The sequence below is a fragment of the Cibotium barometz genome, chromosome 26 (genome assembly GCF_041138505.1).
Source record: "Cibotium barometz isolate CiBa-2024 chromosome 26, ASM4113850v1, whole genome shotgun sequence".
Lineage (NCBI taxonomy): Eukaryota > Viridiplantae > Streptophyta > Polypodiopsida > Cyatheales > Cibotiaceae > Cibotium > Cibotium barometz.
Genome location: NC_141071.1, coordinates 9230349 through 9253512, shown reverse-complemented (window position 1 = coordinate 9253512; position 23164 = coordinate 9230349). Strand labels below are relative to the sequence as shown.

The 23164-nt window shown below is 44.8% G+C and overlaps 1 protein-coding gene across 1 annotated transcript in view; it reads left to right on the top strand.

The window, feature by feature from the left end:
- LOC147623644 (28 kDa heat/acid-stable phosphoprotein-like protein) overlaps positions 1 to 21703 on the top strand; it is an 82973-nt gene extending 61270 nt beyond the window's left edge. The window contains exons 5-8 of the mRNA XM_086820231.1: positions 5336 to 5370; positions 5451 to 5536; positions 21106 to 21171; positions 21458 to 21703. Coding sequence (XP_086676357.1) covers positions 5336 to 5370; positions 5451 to 5536; positions 21106 to 21171; positions 21458 to 21492 — 222 coding nt within the window. The 3' untranslated portion in view covers positions 21493 to 21703. The remainder of the gene's footprint in view (positions 1 to 5335; positions 5371 to 5450; positions 5537 to 21105; positions 21172 to 21457) is intronic.
- Positions 21704 to 23164: the final 1461 nt, after the last annotated feature.

The following is a 23164-nucleotide window of genomic DNA, read 5'->3' as shown; positions in this document are numbered from 1 at the left end:
TCCCGATGCCTCGAATTGACTATATTCTCGAGAGGCTGAATGGAGCTAAGGTGTTCTCTAAATTGGATTTAAAGAGTGGGTACCACCAGGTTCGGATTGTTGAGGGGGACATCCCCAAGACAGCTTTCCGTACAGAACGGGCCCACTATGAATTTGTGGTCATGCCATTTGGTTTGACGAACGCCCCAGCTACATTTAACCGCATGATGATGCGTATTTTCCGGGAGTTGATTGGAGTGTGTGTGTTCATCTTTTTGGACGACATACTCATATTTTCAGCTACAGTTGAGCAGCATGACATTGATGTGGAGAAAGTCCTTAAGTTGCTGGAAAGCAACGAGCTCTATATCAATGAAAAGAAGTCAGAATTTTATCTGTTCCAGGTACATTACTTGGGATATATAATCAGTGCCGAAGGCATTCGACTTGATCCGGCTAAAGTGGCCGAGATTGTGAACTGGGAAGTACCTCAGACTGCTTATGACATTAGATCATTTGTGGGTATATGCCAGGCATATTCCACCCACATTGACAGGTTTTCTGATCTCTCGGCAGACCTCACCGATCTGCTAAAGGGAGTGAAAACAAGGAGGCAAAAGATTCGAATGACTCCACGAGCGTTGGAGGCATTCCAGAACCTCAAGGTGGCTTTGTCTGAAGCACCTTGTCTAGCCCTTGCCTCGTGGGACGAACCATTTCAGGTGATCACCGATGCGAGTAACATCGCAATTGGAGGTGTATTGCAACAGAATGGTCATCCAGTAGCTTACATGTCTCGTAAGTTACTGCCCGCCGAAAAGAATTACTCAGTCTACGATCGTGAACTCCTAGCAGTCATTCAGGCCTTGAAACATTGGAAACATTTTCTGTATGGCCGTGACTTCGAGGTTCGCACTGACCATCAGGCATTGCGCTGGATTCAGACGATGCCCAGTGCACAGTGGAGTGATCGACAGCACCGCTGGAGTCAGATATTCCAGCAGTTTGGTGGCATGATTGAGTACCTTCCAGGAAAGGCCAATCCAGTGGCCGATGCTTTGAGCAGGAAGGGACAAGTATCTGCGATTCAGACCACTAGACTGGACCTTGTTGGTACAGGACTAGAAGACATGAAGCACACGTACGCGGATTCCGAGGAATTCGGTACGCAGTGGGAACAGGCATTGGATGCCACAGGACCATGCCATTTTCTGATACGCGATGGTTGGCTTTACTACAAAGGCCGACTGTGCGTCATGAAATCATTCCGGGCAGCTCTTCTCCATGATGCCCATGACGCCATTACAGGTGGTCATAGGGGCATGAATTCGACTCTGGAGAAGTTAGAACGGCAATACTATTGGCCAAAGATGAGGCGTGATGTGTTTACTTATGTACAACGCTGTGACATTTGTCAAAAGGTGAAAGCTCCTCGTGGAAAGAAGATAGGGTTGTTACAGCCTTTGCCAATTCCTGAGGGTCCTTTCCAAGACATTTCGATGGACTTTGTCACAAATCTGCCTCCCAGTCCGAGTAAGCGTAATACACAGTGTTTGACTATTGTTGACAGGTTCAGCAAATTTGTGATGCTTATTCCTTGCAGGGCCAATGTGACCGCCGAAGATGTTGCCCAGCTTTTTATTCGGCATTGGTACCCGATTGGTGGGATTCCTAGGACCATAGTGTCAGACCGAGATGCCAAGTTTACCAGTCATTTTTGGAGGGCATTGTTTGATAATTTTGGTACTAAGTTGAATTTTTCCAGTGCATTCCACCCACAGACAGATGGCCAGACAGAGATATACAACCAGTTGGCCTTTGATGTGCTGAAGTGTTATGTCCACGATCAGCAAGGTAAGTGGGAATCGTTTTTGCCTTTAGTTCAAGCTGTTCTGAATGACTCTTTTTCTTCAGCTATTGGCAGGACTCCATATGAGGCAGCGTTTGGAAGGCCTTTCCAGTCGTTGTTAACCAGGACCTCGTCTTCAGTACCGGAGGCGAACAGAGTGACGGAGTCTTACCAGGAGATACTAGAGTCCGTCAAAGACAGATTGGCTAAAGCGCAAGAGGCCTACACTCGACAGGCCAATAAAGACCGAAGGGACATGAAGTTTTCGGAAGGAGATTGGGTATATCTTCGGATTATGAAGCAAAGATTAAAGCAAGTGGGCAAGCGATGCCCAAAGTTGTCTTTCAGGAGCTTCGGACCATTCCCCATCCGGAAAAAGATTAATGAGGTGTCTATGCAGTTAAAGCTACCTCCGAGTTGGACTATGCACGATGTATTTCATGTCAGTTGGTTGAAGCCATATGCAGGTCCACCCCCTTCAGAGGTCAAAGACGAAGCGGAACCAGACATCATTGATGAAGCCGAAGTAATGGTTCCAGAACAGATCCTTCTGCACCGTTTCAAGCATGGCTCAGGCCGAAGACTACGACAGTTCCTCACGAAGTTTCAGGACCGAGGAACTCATGAAGCGGTATGGCTCGACAAAGAATTCTTCGAGGACTATCCGGCTTTATTGACGGATTATTTGGAGGCTATGCAGCTTCCGTCAAGTTAAGCAGAAGGGGATGTCACGTGCATCCCGCACTTGGATGCCACGTAGACATTCTGTACAGAAGGTGCAGGACCTGGGATGGTGAACTGGTCCCATGTGAGCCCAGTCCGGGACGAGTCAGCCAGGGATCTATCTCAGTCGTCCGAGGTCAGGTGTGCATTGTCCTGCACATGAGTCCAAGGTCAGGTGTGCAATGTCCTGCACAAGAAGCAGTGCCAGTCCGCGCTGTGAGTCTCCCTCTGGAATGATGTCAGATGTGCTGAGTATCTGGTTTGCAACTGGATGCCAGGCTTCTGTAGGCATGTAGGTTTGCATGTAGAGAAGGGGCCAGCCCATAGGGCTACCCCAAGTGAGGTCCTTGTACTTGCATTAGTAGTATGGGCATGGGGGAGGTGTCCAACCACCCCCAAAGGGGCCAGGAGGCCCAAGGCTGTGCCCACCAGCCAAGGCATGGGCTGGAGGGGCTGTCAGCCAGCCCTAGGGCTGCTGGACAGGCAGCCGACAGGGCTAGAAGCCCTACCCAGCCAGGCGGCCAGGTGTGGGGGGCAGTCCCACACCTCTGCGTTGAATGCCCAGCAGCCAGGAGGCTGTCCAGGGGTCATGCGCAGGCTGGACAGGCTCCAAACAGGTGTGAAAAACACTTTATTAAAGTGTGAACACATTTAATTACAAGACTCAGTCGTGGGTCTTCAGTAAACCAGCCGACTGCATGTTTTGGGAAGTATAAAAGCCCAGCCCATAGTTTCATTAGTAGCATCTCACAATTCACCAAGAGCCTCAAGCATTCAAGGGCCAGGACAGCCAAGGGTTTGCTAAAGCTAAGGGGTGAAGGACTGAAGGTCAAGGGCAGGTTTTCCAGCCAAGAAAAGGTCAAGTACTTTGTATTTGTTTTCAGATTTACATCATTCTAATAAAGCAAATACACCATCCGTGGTGGGGGCCCTACAGAGGGTAATTGGGACCCAATACTGTGTCCTTCTCCATCTCCCCCTTCTCTCTCTATTTTTCTGCACATCGTCTTTCAGTTGTGCGTTAATTCCGTCGCGAAAAGAGTGCTGTTTTCTGAGTTTTGAAGTACCGATCCTTCTCCGAAGCTTCCGCATATTACACAAGAAGCCTCCTTAAGGGGAATTTATAGGCTTTTCCAAAAGCTTACTTAGCTTTTGCTTTTGTGTTTTTTTTGGTTTATATATATATATATATATATAAAATTCTGCTTTTCTTAAAAAAAAAAACACTTATAAAGCAATACTAGGGTTTTTTAAACCTTTTCACTAAGGTTCAGCAAAAAACGAAAGCAGTGTGGGTAAAAAAAAAAAAACGAAAGCTATAAAACCCGGCGCTTGCTTTTCGCGTTTTTCAGCAGTGCCAACATGCCACGCTGCACCTGCCTACGTTGTCGCTTGTGCACGTACCTGGCCGCTTGCGCCTGCACACGTACCTGGCCGCCTGCGCACAAACTTGGTCGCCTGCGCTTGTTTATTCACGGCGCACCTGTGCCGGCTTGCGCGTACAGATGACCGCTTGCACCTGGCTGCGCATACAGCCCACGTGCGCATGCCTACTTGCCTGGCTGCGTGTAGAGGCTACGACTGGTACAACCATACAGGCTACTTGCGTGCCTGCGACTGGCTGCGTGTGGCTGGCTTCTTCGCACATAAGGCTGCAATACAACCATACAAGCGCTACTTCTCTCTCTCTCTCTCTCTCTCTCTCTCTCTCTCTCTCACAAAAACAGCCGAATGGCTTTTACTACTTCTCTCTCTCCTCAAAAACTGTTTACACAACTGAAAACACCTAAGCCCTACTTCTTGCAAAGCAAACAACCCATACAAGACCACATCCTTCATTACGGGTTCCTACGATGTAAAAATAACATGCTGAATCTGAAAAAACAGCAGTATGAACATAAAAACAGCAATTTTCTCGAACTCATACCTTTTTCTTCGACCTCTTTTCCTCTACCTACCGACTTGCTCGTTCTTGAGGCTTGCTCTGATACCACTGTCAAATCCCCATAGGATCTCCTCGTAGAACGCTCCTAGTACAAGACTCGAAACCTGCAACAAACAAACCAAACAAACGTGAAGGGGGTGCAGGCCTGACTCACCTCCCAACCTTGACAGCCGTGGGCAAGCCCACTAGTCTTGGCTATCCCCACCGAGCCACGAGATGAGCTAACTAGATGGAAGTACTGACCAATCTCTACCTCGTGACGTCCCATACCGCCACGAAGCTACCCTCGCGGGCCTTGAGACTGCTGCCGGCCTTGGTTGCATAAAGCAGGTGCACGTCTACACTAGATCTAGGCTCCTGACCATAGAGCTCTCACAAAGATACGCGAGACTCTATGAACTAATGACTAACCTTGGCCACCCTTGTAATAGGCTCTTGGCCGGTCATCGGGCATCCACACTTGGGCACCCGCCCGTCCATACTTGGGTGCCCGCCCGTTAGTCGCCGCCCGTTAGTCTATCCCTAACTCAGCTTGCCAATTAGCTTGCCTAGCTCCAAGCTTCCCCAAACCTTGAAGCTAGTCTTGTGTGCGTGTAGCACACGGTAGATACACACTGTGCACATGACAATTTCTCACCCTCGCTATAGGGTTTGCAATTCCATTTAGGTCCATTTGATGGCTTTTTTCCGGTTACAATCTTTTACACTATCTGTGGGTAGTTTGTCTTGTGTTTGTGCAAATCTAAGTGGTCAATATTATGGTCATTTGGTTTTCCTCTAGCCTATCAACTGATGCAGCTAATGTTTTTTTTTTGGGTACCATCTTGGACTTGGACCAGTTGGATAGGCCGGCTGAACTTTCGAGGCGTGAAAGGTAGAATTTCTTTTAATTTCTTTTCACTAATCAATCTACCATGCTTGCTTGTTGCTTATCTGCGATTTTGATGATTTTAGGGAGGAGCTCGAGAAGCAAAGGGCGCATGAACGCTATTTGAAGCTTCAGGAGCAAGGGAAGACAGAGCAAGCAAGAAAAGATTTAGGTGATTTTGTACTCAATAAAGTTGACTCACGCGTTATTGTGATTAATCAGTGATATAATATGCATCCATGGGGACAAGCTTGGCCCTTCCAAGTCTATTCCAAAGTATGTGTAATTTGAAGCATTACTTTATATGCTCAATAAAAAGGATTATACATGGGTGAGCAGGTAAGGGTATTGGTTGAGTGTGGGTGTTAGTGGAGATGGTTAACATGAGAGCACACACCAATAACCTACAATTACTACTACATTTCTATTTTAAGAAAAGATCAAATAGTTCATGCACAAAGCTTGTCAAGTGACTTGAGGCTGAAAAAATCCTTATCTACTAAGGAACAAATGTCCTTGACAACTCAAGTTTCATTAGAACCTCTCATTGCAAGAAAATAGTGGCCGAAGCTCACGACTTGCTTGAGCTGGCGGACCAGCTCACAACCATGGATTTGGACCTTGAAATAGACATGCCCGTTCCCTCATTATCCATCAATCAGACATTCAACATTCTACAGCATTGAAGCAGTCAGGAAGAAGCCCCCGTGCACATGTGAAATTGGGAATCAGTTGGAGACTGGGAGTGATTGATGGAAATCAGCATTCTCCATTAACTTGGGCACTTCTATTTTATTTCTGAGCATTTTTTCTTTTCCAGACAGCAATCATAATGTTTAATATAAATAATGTTCTTGGGATTTACATTAGAGCTAGTGTAGATACTTGTGTGATTGTGTGCTTACAAATCTTCCGTTGTTTCTTCTCTTTGTACACACTCTCACAACACCAGTAGTCTTACAATTGATATCAAAGTCCAGGGTTTTGGCAAAATTTTCTTTTTGCATCCCATGTGGGTTTGCTGCCTGATTAGGGTAGAACTAGGTAAACATAGTAGGGTTTGTAAAAGTTTTTTTGTGTGCCGTTAGCTGTTACCACTTTTCTTCATTATGTCTATAGATGAGCAAATGTTAGCCTTGGCCTGTGCCTTGTTGGAGTAGCTAGCCGCCTAGTTTGACACTTGGCTAGACCTCGGCCTTGGAGCAGGGGTACTTTTTCAGCGCCTTTGCTGGTTGCCTCTCTAGGCATGAGGATTACGACCATGAGGAGGAGGATTAGCCTGAGCGCTCCGATCATCACTTTGAGCATCATGGTGACGACATTCGAAACATTGCTCTTGGTTTTTGGACTGCTTTGTTCGTTGGAAGAGCCGGCATGAGAGCAACCATTTGGATGGGTGCTGCTGGGCAATTCTCATCGTATTATCCCTCTTTATTGAGCTTCTGTTCTTCTTCTTGTTTGCCATCGTGATGATGGCTTGCGCTACATTGGTATGCTCTGGCATTGGTGCCCTAGCCGAACAAACCTAGATGTTGAAGCCTTCCAAGTAAAATGGGAGAATGGACAGTGAGATAATCACCAATTGGGCGAGGGAGACTAATCAATTCCAATTTGTACATTCAGTATATTATGCAAAATATTCCGACCTTTAATAAATCCATATTGCCTTGGATGAATCAAAGTAGGAAGAAATCGTTGCAACCTGTTGGCCAAGACCTTTCCAAATATCTTATACATGGCCCCCATCAATGTGATTGGTCTCCATTGACGTAGATTAATTGGGGATGGAACTTTAGGCAATAAACGTACAAGCCCAATCTTGTAACTCGCAGGCATGATACCTGTGTTCCACACCTCTTGAAAAATAGAAGTGAGAGGGGTCTTCAATTCATCAACATACTTCGTGAAAAGCTCATTGGGGAGGCCATCCCATCCTGGACTTTTCCCTTTAGGCAAATGCTTCAAGACAGCTTCCACCTCATCCGCAGAAATCTCTCTTTCCAATTCATTTGCAAAAACGTATGATACTTGGTGACGAACCAAGTGAAACAAAGACTCTCTAGCTGCAATCCCATCAGGAGATATGACCTTCTGCGGACCCAACAAATGGCGATAAAAGTCCCTACACACATCTATAATACAAGCAAGATCGGTAATCAGTACTCCTTGCCTATCTTGCGTCGTGACAATATTGACTGGCAATTAGAATCCTCCATTCGAGCCATAAGCTTATATCTGATATATTGATTCTCGTGCAATGTTGCAACTTGATGGGACAACCATAGTTGTCAGGTACGAAAAGTTCAAGTCGGTACGGTACGTTCAAATACGGTCTCGGAATGCACCGCTAAATTTTGAAAATAAAAAATACGGTGGAGGTACGGTCCATTAAAAAATACCTAAAAATATAAATATAGATGCAAAACTTAGAGGAGTTACAAAAGTTACAAGTTACAACTTACCCAAAACATAAAAATTTAGAATGTTGCAATTTGCATAGAAAATGAAAGTAGACAAATGTACATGTGACATGTCAAAGAGTCATGAATATATGTAAAGCCACAAAAGTCGGCATGCCGCGTGGGCAAGTACAAAAATGTGAGTACAAAAATGCAAAAAGCCTATAGAGGACTATAGAGACTAAAAGTCTATGTCACCATCTATGTCAAAGTTGTTGCTAGGCTCTTCAATATCCTCACTAGAGGAGGACACCTCAGAGCTCCCACCAAAATCCCCATCGCTAAGAATGGTGTCCTAGTCATCATATTCGGGCTACCTGATATCACCATGAACTGCTGAAGAAGACTTCGCAATGGAAGCATCCTCAACTCTAACCGTTGCGGGGGTAGAGCTGCGACTCGTGGAGCCACGTCTGACATAGGTAGCAATTGGGTGATCAGAGCCTCGGGAGCCAAAAGTAAGAATGGGCCGAACTTGTACTCTATACCTCTAGCTCGGCGACCACGACGAGTGTGAGAGACTCATCTATCAATCTCCTCTAGCTCTTTGTAGAGCTCCGCATATATGGCCGCCTCCTCTGCATTATGCTCCTTGTGGACACTTTTAAGAGTGCCCACCATCAACTTGAATTCGTCGATGTTTATCTACAAGTTTTATAATTGATTAGGGACCTCGACTCATTAGTAAATTCACAAGTTAGAACATGTCTCAATTGTAAATAATAAAACATTGAAACTTATGTAGGTCTAACATGCTACATAACAACATACCTGTCTAGCTTGACTCATATCGTGCGTTGCACGCATCATGTGCAAGTTATTGCGTCAATAGACCAGCCGCTCTAATTGTCTCGTGCTCAACCGATTGTGTAACTTTGTGTGTATGAGTGAGTAGGAACTCTAGTTCGTCTCACATGCACCCGAAGAGCAATCTTAATCCACAATAAAAATAAACAATGTTTAGGATTCTAGTATTTACACATAATTTGTTGGTAAGCAAATGACTCCCACAAAAGGAGAGACTTCACCATAGAATCTCTTCTCCAACATACCGCATTGGCGAATGTGGGGTCCCTGATGATCATTATAGTTGATGAGCTCTTGTAAGAACTGAAATTGTCCATTCTCATCATCGGGTAATGCTTTCGATAAGAAAGCAGCCCTAGCTAAAAGCAACTCTTGATCAATGAAAAGTGAGAGTGCTTTGTAGGCAGGATGCAACAAAGTAGCAAGGCCATGGATAGGCCTCTTCATCCACTTCCATCTCTTCTCCACTAGTGCCAAGATAGCATCGCGTCGAGGAGTAGCCTCAAGGGGATCACTGTGAATTTTAAAATAAAGAAAGAATATATTATATGAGAAAAAAGAAAGAATGCGTATTTAGATTCAACATTCTATTTTAGTTTATTGAATTATTCTTGAATCTTATTTACTTTGTTAGTATATACTCTGGATCAAGCTCATGGAGGACTGTGGAGCGGGTAATCTCGGTAATGGGCTCTCTCATAAAGTGAGTGAGGAGCCCCATAGTAGCCCCCTCTATGTCTGTCATGTGTAAAATCCTATACAAGGGAGTAATCGCAATGACTACGGCGTGGAGAACTCCTCTCTCAAGCATAGCCATTGAATGGCTCTTGCCTCATTGACACGCGAAGGTATCTCACCTTGTATCCATTCCTACCACTCCGGTGAAACCACTGTTACTTGGAGCTTAGACATCACATCATAAAGGTGCTCTAGAAGAAGCACATGTAGGCAAAGCACGTCAAGGAGGGCTTGTTCATCTCCAAGTCGTCGTGTCGGCAAAAGATAGCAAGGGCCTTGACTTTTTGATTGAAAAAAGTGACAATATGAGTGGCTTGTGTCACCACAGTCTTCACCCACTCTAACTTACCTATGTTCTCCATAAGCAAGTCAAGGCAGTGAGAGGCACAAGGAGTCCATACTATGGACTTAAACTCCGCCTCAAGCAAGCGGTCCATCTTGCGGCAATTGGACGCATTGTCCGTAACCACTTGAACCACATTTTTTGGGCCAACCTACAAGGATGATGGATGCATGAAAAAGGAAAATAAATGAGGCTTGAAAGTTGAGTAAAAGAAAAAGGCTAAACTTTCAAGCTTCAAACTCAAAAATTAAAATTGTATCTCACCTCGATTATGGCTTGTCGAATGTGGCGATAGATGAAATCGCCTGAGGTTTTCTTCCCCGCCTTTCTGGCATCCACGGCCTGCAAGAAGTAAGTGCCAAGAGGGCAGGATACTAGAATGTTGAGGATGCCTCTCTTCTTTCTATCGGTCCATTTGTTAGAGAGGATGGAACACCCATACTTCACCCATCCCGCTCGGACGGGCTCGAGGGTCTTGTTGATTTTCTCCTTTTCTTCATCAAGTGCCTTCGTGCGCATGTCGTTGTAGGTGATACCATGCCAAGGGCCATGACATGGTCCTACTTCGGCAATGGTCCTTACGATCCTTTGTCGTTGAGGAGTTTTAAAGACATGAAATGCGAGATTGCACTCAATGACTGTGCGTGCAATCTCTACATTTGCATCTTGTTGCTTTGCATGGACCCAAGAGAGAGAGGTCACAGTTGCTCCAATGGTGTCTCCAAGAGTGGCTTGCCTCTTGTGTGGAACCTCAAACTCACTTGGTCTCTGATGAGGGGTTGGAGTTGGTGAAGGGAGAGACGGATGAGGAGGATGTATCCCTTGCCGGCGGGATGACTTTGTCTTGAGCGGCGGCAATGGCGGGGGAGACTCTTTCACTATCACGTGCTTTGCCAAGCAAGGAGTACTTCTTCACAATGCCATCGGAAATGTCTTGAGGGATCATCTTGCAAGGTGCAATTTGCACCCCCTAGCTTGGAGAGATGTGCAAGAAGCCTAGTGGCACTACTAGTGTAGGTCTTGCCACAATACTTGCAAGTCCAATTCCATGCCCCTAACTTTCCCTCGTTCTTCTCATGGATAATGGCATGCAAAGTAAAGGCTTCATGCTTTTCTCTCATGGTGAAAGAGGAGAGAGAGGTCTTGGGAGAAGGAAAGGGAGAGGGAGGGAGAGGCTTGAGGAATAGGGAGAGAGGCTTGAGCCTTGAGGGGGAGGCTTGAGCCTTGAGGAAGAGGGAGATGCTTGAGAGAGCCTAGAGGGGAGCGAGGCTTGAGCTTTGAAGGAGAGCTCAAGGGAGAGGATAGACTTGAGCTATGAGTACTTGTGAGGGGAGGGTTGAGCAATGAGCACTTGTGAGGATGGGGTTGGGGGAGGGGCTATTAATAGGGAGAGGCTCAGGCAAAGGCAAACAAAGGTAAGCAAGCAAAAGCTAAAGCCAAAAAAAAGTTCCAAAAAACGCCCAAGGAACAGCTCTCCAAACGGTCAAAAAATGGCGAACAAAACGGTCAGAAAAAAAACGATCGACTGAGATTCGATCATACCGCCAGCGTACTGTACCGAACCGATCGAATCGAACTTGGAGGGCGGTGCGCGAACCGGGTGCGACTATGGGGACAACCAATCAATAGCTATCTCAATGTCAGGGCAAGAACCGTCCTCTTGAACCAACTGGTTCAAATCAACCAACCAAGGTCACTACGAAATGTTTCACTATCGAAGTGAAACGATGTTGAAACGATTTATTTTGGAACAAAACGTTTCAACACAAGGTAGTTGGACGATGAATCGTTGGACCGAAACAATCATATACATAAAATGTGAAGGTGTTGGCCAATAGTTATAAGATGATATTAGCATATTTATCATCAATAAACAAAGAAGACATACAAAAGAGAAGAGAAAAGAACAAATAGGATGAAAGAAGGAAAGAGAAAGAATTATAAAAGCTAAAAAGCGCACAAAATCACAACCTTTTTTCCCACATGAAATGATAAGGTTTCAATGTGCACATGAAACGTTTCAACACTGAAACGTGAAACGAGTTTCAAAGCCATCGAAACGAGTTTCATGGTGACCATGCAACCAACAACGATTCTAGATTCCGTAACTTCTTCCTAAAATATGATGCATTATGAATCCCATACTGACGAGCAAGCTTTTGAATATTGAAAATACAACACTCCCAAGCTGACACCCTAAAATAGATTACATGGCCTCGAAAGTTTTGTAACACTTGCATTATAAATTGATGGAAAAAAGTATGCTCCAAGAAAGTCTGGTTAATCTTAAGAGGAGCCATTTCCCAATTGATGGATTATGAAGATTGCTCTTTGGAATGATAAAAGATGTGTGTTTACCGTCCAAGAATTATCGCATGTGGTGTACTGTGTTTCAAGGTTAATGGGATATGTTTTTATGCTGTGGAGCATAAACAACATTCCATGGAACAAGTGTACGATTACAAGCAATTTCGTGTGTTTTATAGTGGGCACCCCACTACACAATCAGGGGTCACGATTGGAGTAAAATCTCAGTTTGAGCCATCATTGTTTATGCAGGATGTCCAGGGTGGTTCATTGTTGTGGAAGTGGAGTTTATGGATGAAACATTATGGCTTGTGGAGCTATATGCGCCTAATGGTGTTGCACAGCGTCGTCAATTATGGGACGATTTTTTGTGTTTGTGCAATGCTAAGCCTGGCTTTGTGTTGGATGATTTTAATGTATGTGAATTGCTGGAGCAAGCTTATACACCTCACTCTATTATGGATGGGCTGGAGAGGCTTAGCTGGAATGTGTTTGCCAATCGAGCTTCGAAACAAGATATGTGGTCATGGCTACATCCACATGAGAAAGGATTTACATATGCCTCTCAACAGTACGTGGGTACAAGAGCTTGTCTCAAGCGAATGTATATTTGCCAGCATGATTTGTTTCTACCAGAGATATTGCCCATGCAAGTGGAATATAATCATATTTTCTCAGATCATTTCTCTTTGATATTGGACATCCATAGCCATTATGTGGATGCTTTCCGAAAACCGAAACCGGGAAAATTTTCCATGCCCGGAAAGCGGGGACGATTTCACTTTTGGAATTTTCTTAACGAATTTTTCTAACGAGATCAAAACCTAAACTATCCTTCACCTGAATAAACCAGATAGAAGGAAACTATCGCTGATATAATTTGATCATCTGAGCAATTCAACGCTTTTTTCCTAATCAAGATCAGGCACAGCCGTTGATCCACTCAATTGAGAAATTTATCAGGAAATTAACTAACTACTCGAATCCTAGCGTAATTCTAAGATTTTTCAGTTTGATTATTAAAACTCCACTGATTCCAACCTAACCCCATCCGGCCCATGGGTTAGCCACCACCCTACCACCGGAATCGGTAGAACCAAATAAGTACTCACCCACCCATAATTAAATGCCTTTCTTAACTTTAGCTTTAGAAAACAGTTACGCACACACTCCTCTTTAAAACTTTAATATAAAAATAATCCATTGACAAAACAGATATGGTCACAGATTTCATAACTCAAAATTTCCATTCAATCCCTTGTTTGACAAAAAAATACCACTCTGGACTCTCCGTTGGGACCAGCTGGTCGGCAAACAGATCCACTAACAGATTACAATAATCATTTCGTCAACATTCATATATATCTTCCACGACATACGCATGGGTGTCCTAAGCACTGCGAGCCCGTGCATTGCCTGGTCAGAACCCTCCAGGATCCTCCTTAGAGCTTCCACAATATAAAGATATCGACAAGAAGACATATTATATTCTTGAGAGGGCTATTCAGGATGAGTATAACTCTATACTCAAGAATGACACCTGGTATTTGACAGATCTACCTCATGGCAAGAAGGCCATTGGTACTAAGTGGGTTTACAAGTTAAAACGCAAAGCAGATGGTAGCATTGATCTCGCTACAAGGCCAGACTTGTTGCAAAGGGATATGCCTAACAAAAGGGCATTGATTATGATGAGACCTTTGCATCCACATCTCGTATGACTACCATTAGGTGTCTCACTGCTTTGGCAGCACATCATGGGTGGAATGTACATCAATTGGACATTAAGACTGCATTCTTGAATAGTGATTTACATGAGGTGTATGTATCGTAGCTTCTTGGTGCCAATCAATGAGAGGTACCACCATCGGCCTCTCTTTCCTTAAAATATTGCATAGGATCCTCAATGCCTTCTCTCTACATCCATTCCCATACTCTTTGCAGCAAAACATCCACCTGTTTCTTCTCACCTAAAGTACATGCATCATTAGGTGAAGTATCTTGTCTCCACTTGACATCTGGATACTTCTTGTCCCAGGCTGAGACCATAGTCTCTTTTTTATCAAATAGAAGACGAAAATTTACCTGAGTTTCTTTCGTAACTCGAGGTCTCAGATTATACCAAGAGTGATACCTTGCCTTGGTTATCTTTCTCTCGAGTCCATCTTGTGGTACCAGGACGAAATGAGGACGAAATGATGAAGAGGCACCATGACTAGCACCCGCATTTTGATTAACACTAGAAGTAACTGTCTGGCGAGTGTCTCTCTTCACCACCACAAGCCAAGGTCTATCTTCTGTATCTGCCAAAACTTGTTTACCTTTATCTACCACTTGCTCACTTTGTTTTGCTACTTGTTTGTCCTTCTCTAGATTCAAACCTGATGGCAAAATAGGAGCTAATGTATCCTTATGAGTCGGACCCTGGGACACATTCGGTTGTGGCTGAGCATTCACCTCCTCTGGACACTCTGAAATGAAGTGACCCATCTTTCCACAACGGAAGCAATGGCCTGTAAACGATCCCCACTTTAATTCAAAATACAAAGGGTCAAATCCATCCACGCATAACCTCAATTGTAGAGGTCGGGGTTTCCCAGTATCCCACAGCATGCAAATCCTTTTTTAATTCTTGGACAACATTTTGGGCTCCACCAACACCTCTCCAATAGTACACAAACAATTCCCACATAGTTGATGGAAAGTCTACAATCTCAACCCTAATAGGGCATGCCTGGCGCAACATATCTCTATACTCTGCCATAGGGCGCCAAGGTACAACATGCACCAACTATCCATCTAGAAATAACGGGACTTTCTGCATAACCAAATCTCAAGCTTCTTTGGATGAGAATAGGATCTCATAGAATCCTCTGGGACCGTCAAAGATCTTCTCCACAAAATTACCATCTAATAAATCATGTACAATCTGTAATTCTGTTGAAGAATGGAATTTGTTTAGTAAAAAAGAAAATTGCAACCTTGTTATGAAAGGATTCCACTTGTGCCACAAATCGCCGTGTTTTCACTCGGATATCTACCACTTGATCTATTGGAACCTTGGTAGCCCTAACATGATTTGCCATCACATATGGCTGCAAAATCTGATTAGCTTGTGCAACTCGAAAGTCAAAAGCCACCACATGTTTCTCTTTTTGTGGTGCATCAAGAAGCAAGGTATCTTGAAGCATCTGACCAGCCGCCTTCCCTCCATATTCACCTCTTATCAATCTTTGCCTTTTAGCCTCCTTCCCTCCATATTCACCTCTTATCAATCTTTGCCTTTTAGCCTGATCTTCAGGTTCAGGCTCTGGCCCTCCACCCTCAAACGTCTTTGCATCTTCTGTTGAGACATGTGCCTTTACAAAATCCATATCTATGGTTTCTTGACTCATTTCAACTACTCAACACTGAAAATTAATGCTTCCACCATTAGAAGAAGAGTTATGTTTTAGCCTACAATTGAAGAGGAGAAGATCCACTGCCCGGATGGAAAATTTGTCTGCACGAATGACACTGAAAGGGGCATAAAACCTAAGCATGGCTGGTGGAACTGCTCCAAGCTCACCCACAGAGAAATTATGGCAAACACAAACATTGTGTAGGCTGTAAATCTGCGCGCGGTCCCGATCGCGAATTCTCCACTGCCCGGATGGAAAATCTGTTTGCACGAATGGCTCCGAAAGGGAGGTAAAACCTTAGCACGACTAGTGGAACCGCTTTAGGCTCACCCACAGAGAAATTAGGGCAAACACAAACACTGTGCCGGTTGTAAATCTGCGCACGACCGTGATCTCTTTCTCTCTTGCTCTCTATCTCGTTTATCTGATAATCAAATGCCCCGATGATGTTTCAGTTTCAGCTTCCCGTAGCCTGTGCTTTGGGTCCTTGCAATTCCTAGGACAAGTGTTTCCATCAATTGGTATTAGAGCCTACATCTCCGCCCATTGTCCAAGTTGTTGTGCTGTCACTACCATCAGTATTGACATACGGTGCACAGCCCGCTGCTAACACCTTTTGCTAACACCTTTTTCTTGTGTAAGGAGTAGACACTGGCATTGAATTTGTTCCTTTGCTAACACCTTCCTGTATCCACTGCCTATCATGGCCTCTCATCTATTTATTGAAAATTTAACAGGGATAATTTCCATACCTGGCTGACTAAACTAAAATTTAGTCTGATGAGAAAAGGCCTCTGGCCTTTCATTGAAGGAGACGAGAAAATGCTTGAAACAGAAGATGAAGCTCCGAAAGCTTGGAAGCTCCGAGATCAGAAAGCCTTTGTGTCAAATCCCCATAAGATCTCTTGGAACGCTCCTAGTACGAGACTCGAAACCTGCAAACAAACCAAACAACAAGAAGGGGGTGCAGGCCTGACTCACCTCCCAACCACGACAGTCGTGGGCAAGCCCACAGACTTGGCTGTCCCCACCGAGCCACGAGCTGAGCTAACTAGATGGACGTACCGACCAATCTCTACCTCGTGACGTCCCATACCACCCTTGCGGGCCTCAAGCCTGCTATCGGCCTCGACTGCATAAAGCAGGTGCACGTTTGCACTAGATCCAGGCTCCAGACCATAGAGCTCTCACAAATTGAGCCACGAGTTGAGCTAACTAGATGGACGTACCGACCAATCTCTACCTCGTGACGTCCCATACCGCCACTAAGCTACCCTCGCGGGCCTCGAGACTGTTGCCGGCCTCGGTTGCATAAAGCAGGTGCACGTCTGCACTAGATCCAGGCTCCAGACCATAGAGCTCTCACAAATCATGCGAGACTCAATAATACTAATGACTAACCTTGGCCACCCTTTTATAGGCTCTTGGCCGATCATCGGGCGTCCACACTTGGGCGTCCTCCCGTCCATACTTGGGTGCTCGCCCGTTAGTCTATTCCTAACTCAGCTCGCCAATCAGCTTGCCTAGCTCCAAGCTTCCCCAAACCTCGAAGCTAGTCTTGTGTGTGTGTAACACCCGGTAGATACACACTGTGCACATGACACTTTGGTCTCATAGCCCTAGGCATGACATGTTCTTTTGCCCTATCATTAGGGACAAGCATTTCACAAAAGACCCAACAGCAAGCACATAGTGCAAGTAGGATTTCCACTTTTTACAAGAACCCATTATAGAAGCTTCAGGTTAGCGTAGGACAAGTGCCGTTGAAAACCAAATCCCATGGGGCAAGAAACACCAATTCTTAAGATAGAGGGTCTTGTGTAACCATTCCCTTATGTTTCCCTGCCAAGGTATGCTAGGTACTCTATACATTAAAGATAACTATATGTTGAATTTGGTCTCCATCACCCGTAAATCTTTATATCAACTTTGTTGTATGATGTGGCTTCATTCATGTTGGCCTTGGTGATGCATGAGCTGTGCTCAATTCTCTTGCCACCCATCTTCCTATTTCAGTAGCCATTCTCAATAGATTAGTTGGGGATAGCTGTTGCCATTGGCGAGGTCGATCTTGGAAGATCAGTTGCGTTGGATCCTCGATTAGGTCTTACTGTATTAATCACTCCTCTTCCTCATTCTTTGTCCCTTCGTGGGTCAAGCACATATGGAGGTGTAGGGCCCTAATTGGGCGTTATAGGAGTGTGATCGATTGGTTCTTAGACTTTCTCAATAGCAGATCTTACATGATTTTGTGACTGCATGTGTTCAAGAAACTATGGGTGAGACCACACGTTGTTGATGTCTTCTTTTGTGTATAGTTGATGGGTCAATTTCCTCATTGTGTCAAGGTTAGACTTCACAACGCCCAGTTGCGTAGCTATCTCCCAACCCTCCCTAGAGCGTTCTAAACTTGGCTCAAAGGGCGGCATACCCTCTTCTAAGGCTTAGGCTAGATCATGGGCTTGTGTAGCCGCATTTTCTCCTCTAGAGATTGTAATCTCTCATTGTTTCTCCATTCAACTATTGTTGATAGATTTAGCAAATTTGTGATGCTTATTTTATGCACGGCCAATGTGATCGCCGAAGACGTTGCCCACTTGTTCATTCGGCATTGGTATCCGATTGGTGGGATTCGTGTTAGGCTGAGATGCCAAGTTTGTCAGTCAGTTCTGGAGGGCATTGTTTGATAATTTTGGTACTAAACTAAACTTTTCTAGTGCGTTTCACCTACAGACTGATGGCCAGCCAAAAATCTTTAACCAGTTTGCTTTCGATGTGCTGAAGTGTTATGTCCACGATCAGCAAGGTAAGTGGGAATCATATTTGCCTTTAGTTCAAGCAGTTTTGAATGATTCATTTTCTTTAGCTATTGTTTGGACTCCTTATGAAGCAATGCTTGGAAGACCATTCCAGTCGCCATTGACCAGAACCTCGTCTTGAGTACCCCAAGTGAACAGATTGACTGAGTCTTACTAGTCGATCTTGGAATCAGTTCAAGATAGGTTGGCTAAAGCGTAGGAGGCCTACACTCGACAGGCCAATAAAGATCGAAGGGATGTGAAGTTCTCGGAAGGAGATTGGGTTTATCTTCGGATTATGAAGCAACGACTGAAACAGGTGGGCAAGTGATGCCCAAAGTTATTGTTCGAAAGCTTCGGACCTTTTCCTATCCATAGAAAGATCAATGAGGTGCCAATGAAGTTGAAACTACCTCCGAGTTGGACTATGCACGATGTGTTCCATGTTGGTTGGCTAAAACCATATGAAGTTCAATCCCTTTAGAGATTAAAGACGAAGCGGAACCAAACATAGTTGACGACGTTGAAGTGATGGTTTCCGAGCATATCCTTTTGCACTGCTTCAAGCATGGTTACAGCCAAAGACAGAGACAGTTCCTCACGAAGTTTCAAGACCGAGGGACTCACGAAGCGGTTTGGCTTGACAAAGATTTCTTTCAAGACTATCCAGCTATAAAGCCAGACTATCTGGAGGCTATGCAGCTTCCGCCAAGTTAAGCAGAAAGGGATGTCACGTGCATCCCGCACTTGGATGCCACGTGGACATATTCGAACAGGTGCAGGACCTGGAGTGGAAACTGGTCCCATGTGAGCCCCAGTCCGGACGAGTCAGCGAGGGTCCCACTCTAAGCATCCAAGGTTAGGTGTACAAGTCCTGTACATGGCTTTGGTTAGGTGTGCATTGTCTTACACATGAAGCAGTGCGAGTTTGTACTGTGAGTCTCCCTTTGGAATCTTGTGTGTTTGGTTTGCAACCAGACACCAAGCATCTGTCGGAGAAGCATGTAGTTGCATGTAGAAGGGGGGCAGCCCTTACGGCTACCCCAGAAAGTGGTATTGTATCCCTATCCCCTGAATGGGCAAGGGATAGGCCTTAGGCCACCCCAAGGGCCCAAGAGGCCCATGGCCTTGCCCACGAGGCTGTGGCCCAGACGGCCAGTCCAAGGATGGGCTTTGGCAGGCTGTTGGTAAGCCCACTGAGGCTTGGCCAGCCAGCTGACATGCCTTAGAGGCCAGCCCAGCCAGGCGGCCAAGGCATATGTGCTGCCCAGCAGTCATGTGCAGGCCGTAGTGGCTGCAGTCAGGACAGCGCAGAGGGCGTCCAGAAGGGCAGGTGTGAAAGTGGTGGTTTAAAGGCATTAGAAACAGGCTGAGGGAGATTTTCCTGCAGGCCGACTCCTGTTTGAGCCAGTCGACCAGCACCTTTTAGGGGCTATAAATTGCCAAGCATGAATTCAGCCATCACATCTCATTATTCACAAAGGGTGGTTGTATTCCAAGGGCCAGGACAACCAAGGGGAGTGCTACAGCCAAGGTAAAGAGTGCAGGTCAAGAACAGATCTTCAGGTCTACCGATTTGCGTTACTATACATCATTCTAATAAAGCAAATACACCATTCGTGGTGGGGGCCCTACAGAGGGTATTCGGGAACCAATACTATGTTCGACTCCCCTCTGCCATATATGAGAGTAAAGAATAAATGTCATGCAAAGGCACTATAACGTTGTAACATTTATCTCTCATATGAATGGACACAGTGTTTAGTTAACCCAAAATGGGGTTAACATTCACATTCATCAGCGGACGATACTTCATCAGGAGGTGCTTGAGCATGCGTATAAGAGGTGGGCATAATCAAAAGGTTATTTTGGAGCTTTTTGGCTATCTGACCAGCTCATGACCTGCGTGGAGCTGGCTGACCAGCCCACGATGAGGGAATTGGGCCTAAAAATAGATATGCCCCTTTTCTTTTCTTTTTTTTTTGGGTGTCAATCACACATTCAGCCTTCGCAGCGTTGAAGCAGCTAGGAAGAAGTCCACGTGTGTTTGAAGGTGGGAATCAGTAAGGGATTGGGAAATCAGTGTTCTCCGTCAACTTGTCTACTGTGTTGTTGATCATTTTTAATTTCCGAGACAGCATTTTACATAATTACTTGAATAGTTAAGCTTGGGGTCTTGTAGGTAGTATATTAGAGCTAGCTTAGATACCTGTGTATACAAATCTTATGCCTTTTCTTTCTCTGTTCACAATATCACAGCACCGGTAGTCTTACACGTGTCGGGGTGACGGCCAGCTTCCCTCGTCACACAAGGAGGGGAGTACATCAGAGCTGGCATAGATATCTGTGTGTGTACAAGTCCTCTATCATTTCTTTCTCTGTTTTTCTCTCACAGTGCTAGTAGTCTTACACGTGTCATCAGCTTCCTCACAAGGAGGGGATGTACATACTTTTATGAAGTATTCTTGATATAGCTTCAACAAGTCGAAGTGGGCCAGGCATTTGTTCTATTTGGTGAGCTCGCTCTTCAAATCCATGTTCGTGTTTTGTCCAACCCGTTTTTACTGGGCCCAATTTTCCACTTTGGCATCCGTTTCTAGGCATGATGCGCGGGTGTCCATGCTTTAGGTTTGTAAAAACAAAACCCAGTGGGCAACAATTTTGGCCAACTTTCAGGGATGGTGGAACCCCCCCTTTAAACTCTAGATGATGGTTTTTTAATAAAGGTTTGAATGCCAAGGTGGACATGTCGCTGGATGTTATGTTAAATCTACACTTATTGTGTGAGGAGGGATGCTGTAGCAACTAACCTATGTTATGCATGGATGATTTGGAGGGAGGGAGCAAAACAACATGGGTAATTTGATTGTTCTGTCTGAGTGGTGCAGAGAGGCTAGCGCTGATCAGGCAGCAGAGGCTGGAGGCTGCAAAGAAGCGAGAGGAAGAAAAGGCTGGTAAATGCTTTGTAACAAGTTCTTAACATTCAGTGTTTGATTTTTTGCACCCATAGCCTGGAATGAAAATGTCCATCAAATCATGTTAAGAGAGGCATGTGGGTGATGTTTTCTAAAAGCGTGCCTTCTTAGATACTTGGAAGAATAGAAATTTGGTTTGAACTTTAAAGCATGAGTTTAATTATGGTTAATGGCTACCCATTTTCCCATAGGAAATGGCTACCTCATAACATCATCGCTTCAACTAATGCTCTCTCTCTATATGTGTGTGTGTTTGTGTATGCAGCAAAAGAAGCCAAGAAGGTTGAAGCTCGAAAATGAGCAAAATCCAAATTGCTTAGCTTGTTGTGCTCATTAGCTGCTAACTGTGCTCTTAAAACTGCTTGACTTGAATCTTAAAAGTTTTTATTACATTTATTTAGTGACAAGTTTAGCATAATGGCTAAAGTCTTGTCTTCTGGAGGAGGCTATATGTAGTTGGAAACATCTATGAAGTAAAAAGTTTAATTAAATGGTGAAGGTTGGAGTTTAATATTGGAGTATTCCTGGAGTTGCTTTAAAGTTTGTAACTTGTTGGGCCGCTCTGTTTGATTCTTTCCAGCTTCTGTCTAGCAGATTTGTTCTCCCCCCCCCCCCCCCCCCAAAGTAAACTGTTTTAGACTCTTGAATCAGAAGTACATAAAGCAAATAGTAAACAAAGTTTGTTGGCTTTCCAAAGACTAGTTTAACGAGGCACATGGGGCTAGTAGCACCATCTAGGCTCTCACATGTGAAGGGCGTGCATACTAAAGAAATGCCTCCCACGCTGGCCATGATCAGTGTAAATAAGCTCTCTCCATATGAGGTTGTACATGTTTGCTCAGTAATCTACATGCTACATGAGCCAAGCAATGATAGTCTTCATCATCTCGTACATGACGTCCCCTGCATGGAGGTATGCCAATGTTGCAAGGGGGCCTAATGGGCCTCTGCATGGAGGGATCCCAAGGTGTGCAGGGGGCTTAATGGGACTGCATTGAGATAGCCCAATGAGGACCATGTATGGACTCATGCTTTGGCTTCCATCCCCCTGTTAATGGAACTAGTATGGAATGGCTGTGTATGATGGTGTTATTTCAGGAGGGGTTGTGTTACGCATGGCTATTTGACCTAGGGTCTCACAAAACCCTCTTTCCTGGGATGCAAAGATCCTCCTCTTGCCTCTTGAGTAAGAAGCAGCTGGGGATTTTTGTAGTGTACAATGATGGTAGGAGGAAGTCTTGGAGGTTGATCTGTGAATAAGATCACGCAAGGAAAGGGAAGCGATCGATTTTGATTATCCGCAGATGCAACGATGAGGTCTGGCTTCGCAGCCTCCTGTTGCTGCTGGTCAGTAGAGGTGGGGGCTGGCATCCTAAGCTTGTTCCGAACTGTCATGTGCTTTTGCTAAGCCTGAAGGTCAGTGAAGAAATATGAAAAGCGCCATAGCTAGCAAGGGGCCTAAGTTTTCCTAAGATTTTGCCATGCTAACAAATCTTCCATCGCTCTCCTTTTGGTATAGACTATGGACACGGCCTCAGTTGGAAGCTGCAAAATTTTATTCTATAAAGCTATGACAATCTATCACTCCATTAAAAGAGTCTTATTTCAATCACTAATGGAAAGCTTCTTTATTTGAGTTTGAATACTGAAACAAGATATGGGATAAATTTAAAAACAGAATGCTATAGTTTAACTGCTATTGCAGTATTTGTCAGCTCAAAAGTGCATGGATCTTTTGACAGTACGGTCTCTGTTATACCAAGAGCTTCCTGAGCCTGGCTTCGTACTTTTTCTTTACCTGGCAATTTTTGTTTAAGTTGCCTTTGTGCATGCTCTGTTGCGCTGCAATCTTTTATGGAGTCTGCCGATCCTCAGTACGGTCTCTGTTCAGCCCCAAGAGATTCCCAGTTCTCAGGCCTGTTTTCATGCTTTTTCTACACCTGCCAGTTCTTGTCTAAGTTGCCCTCAGGCG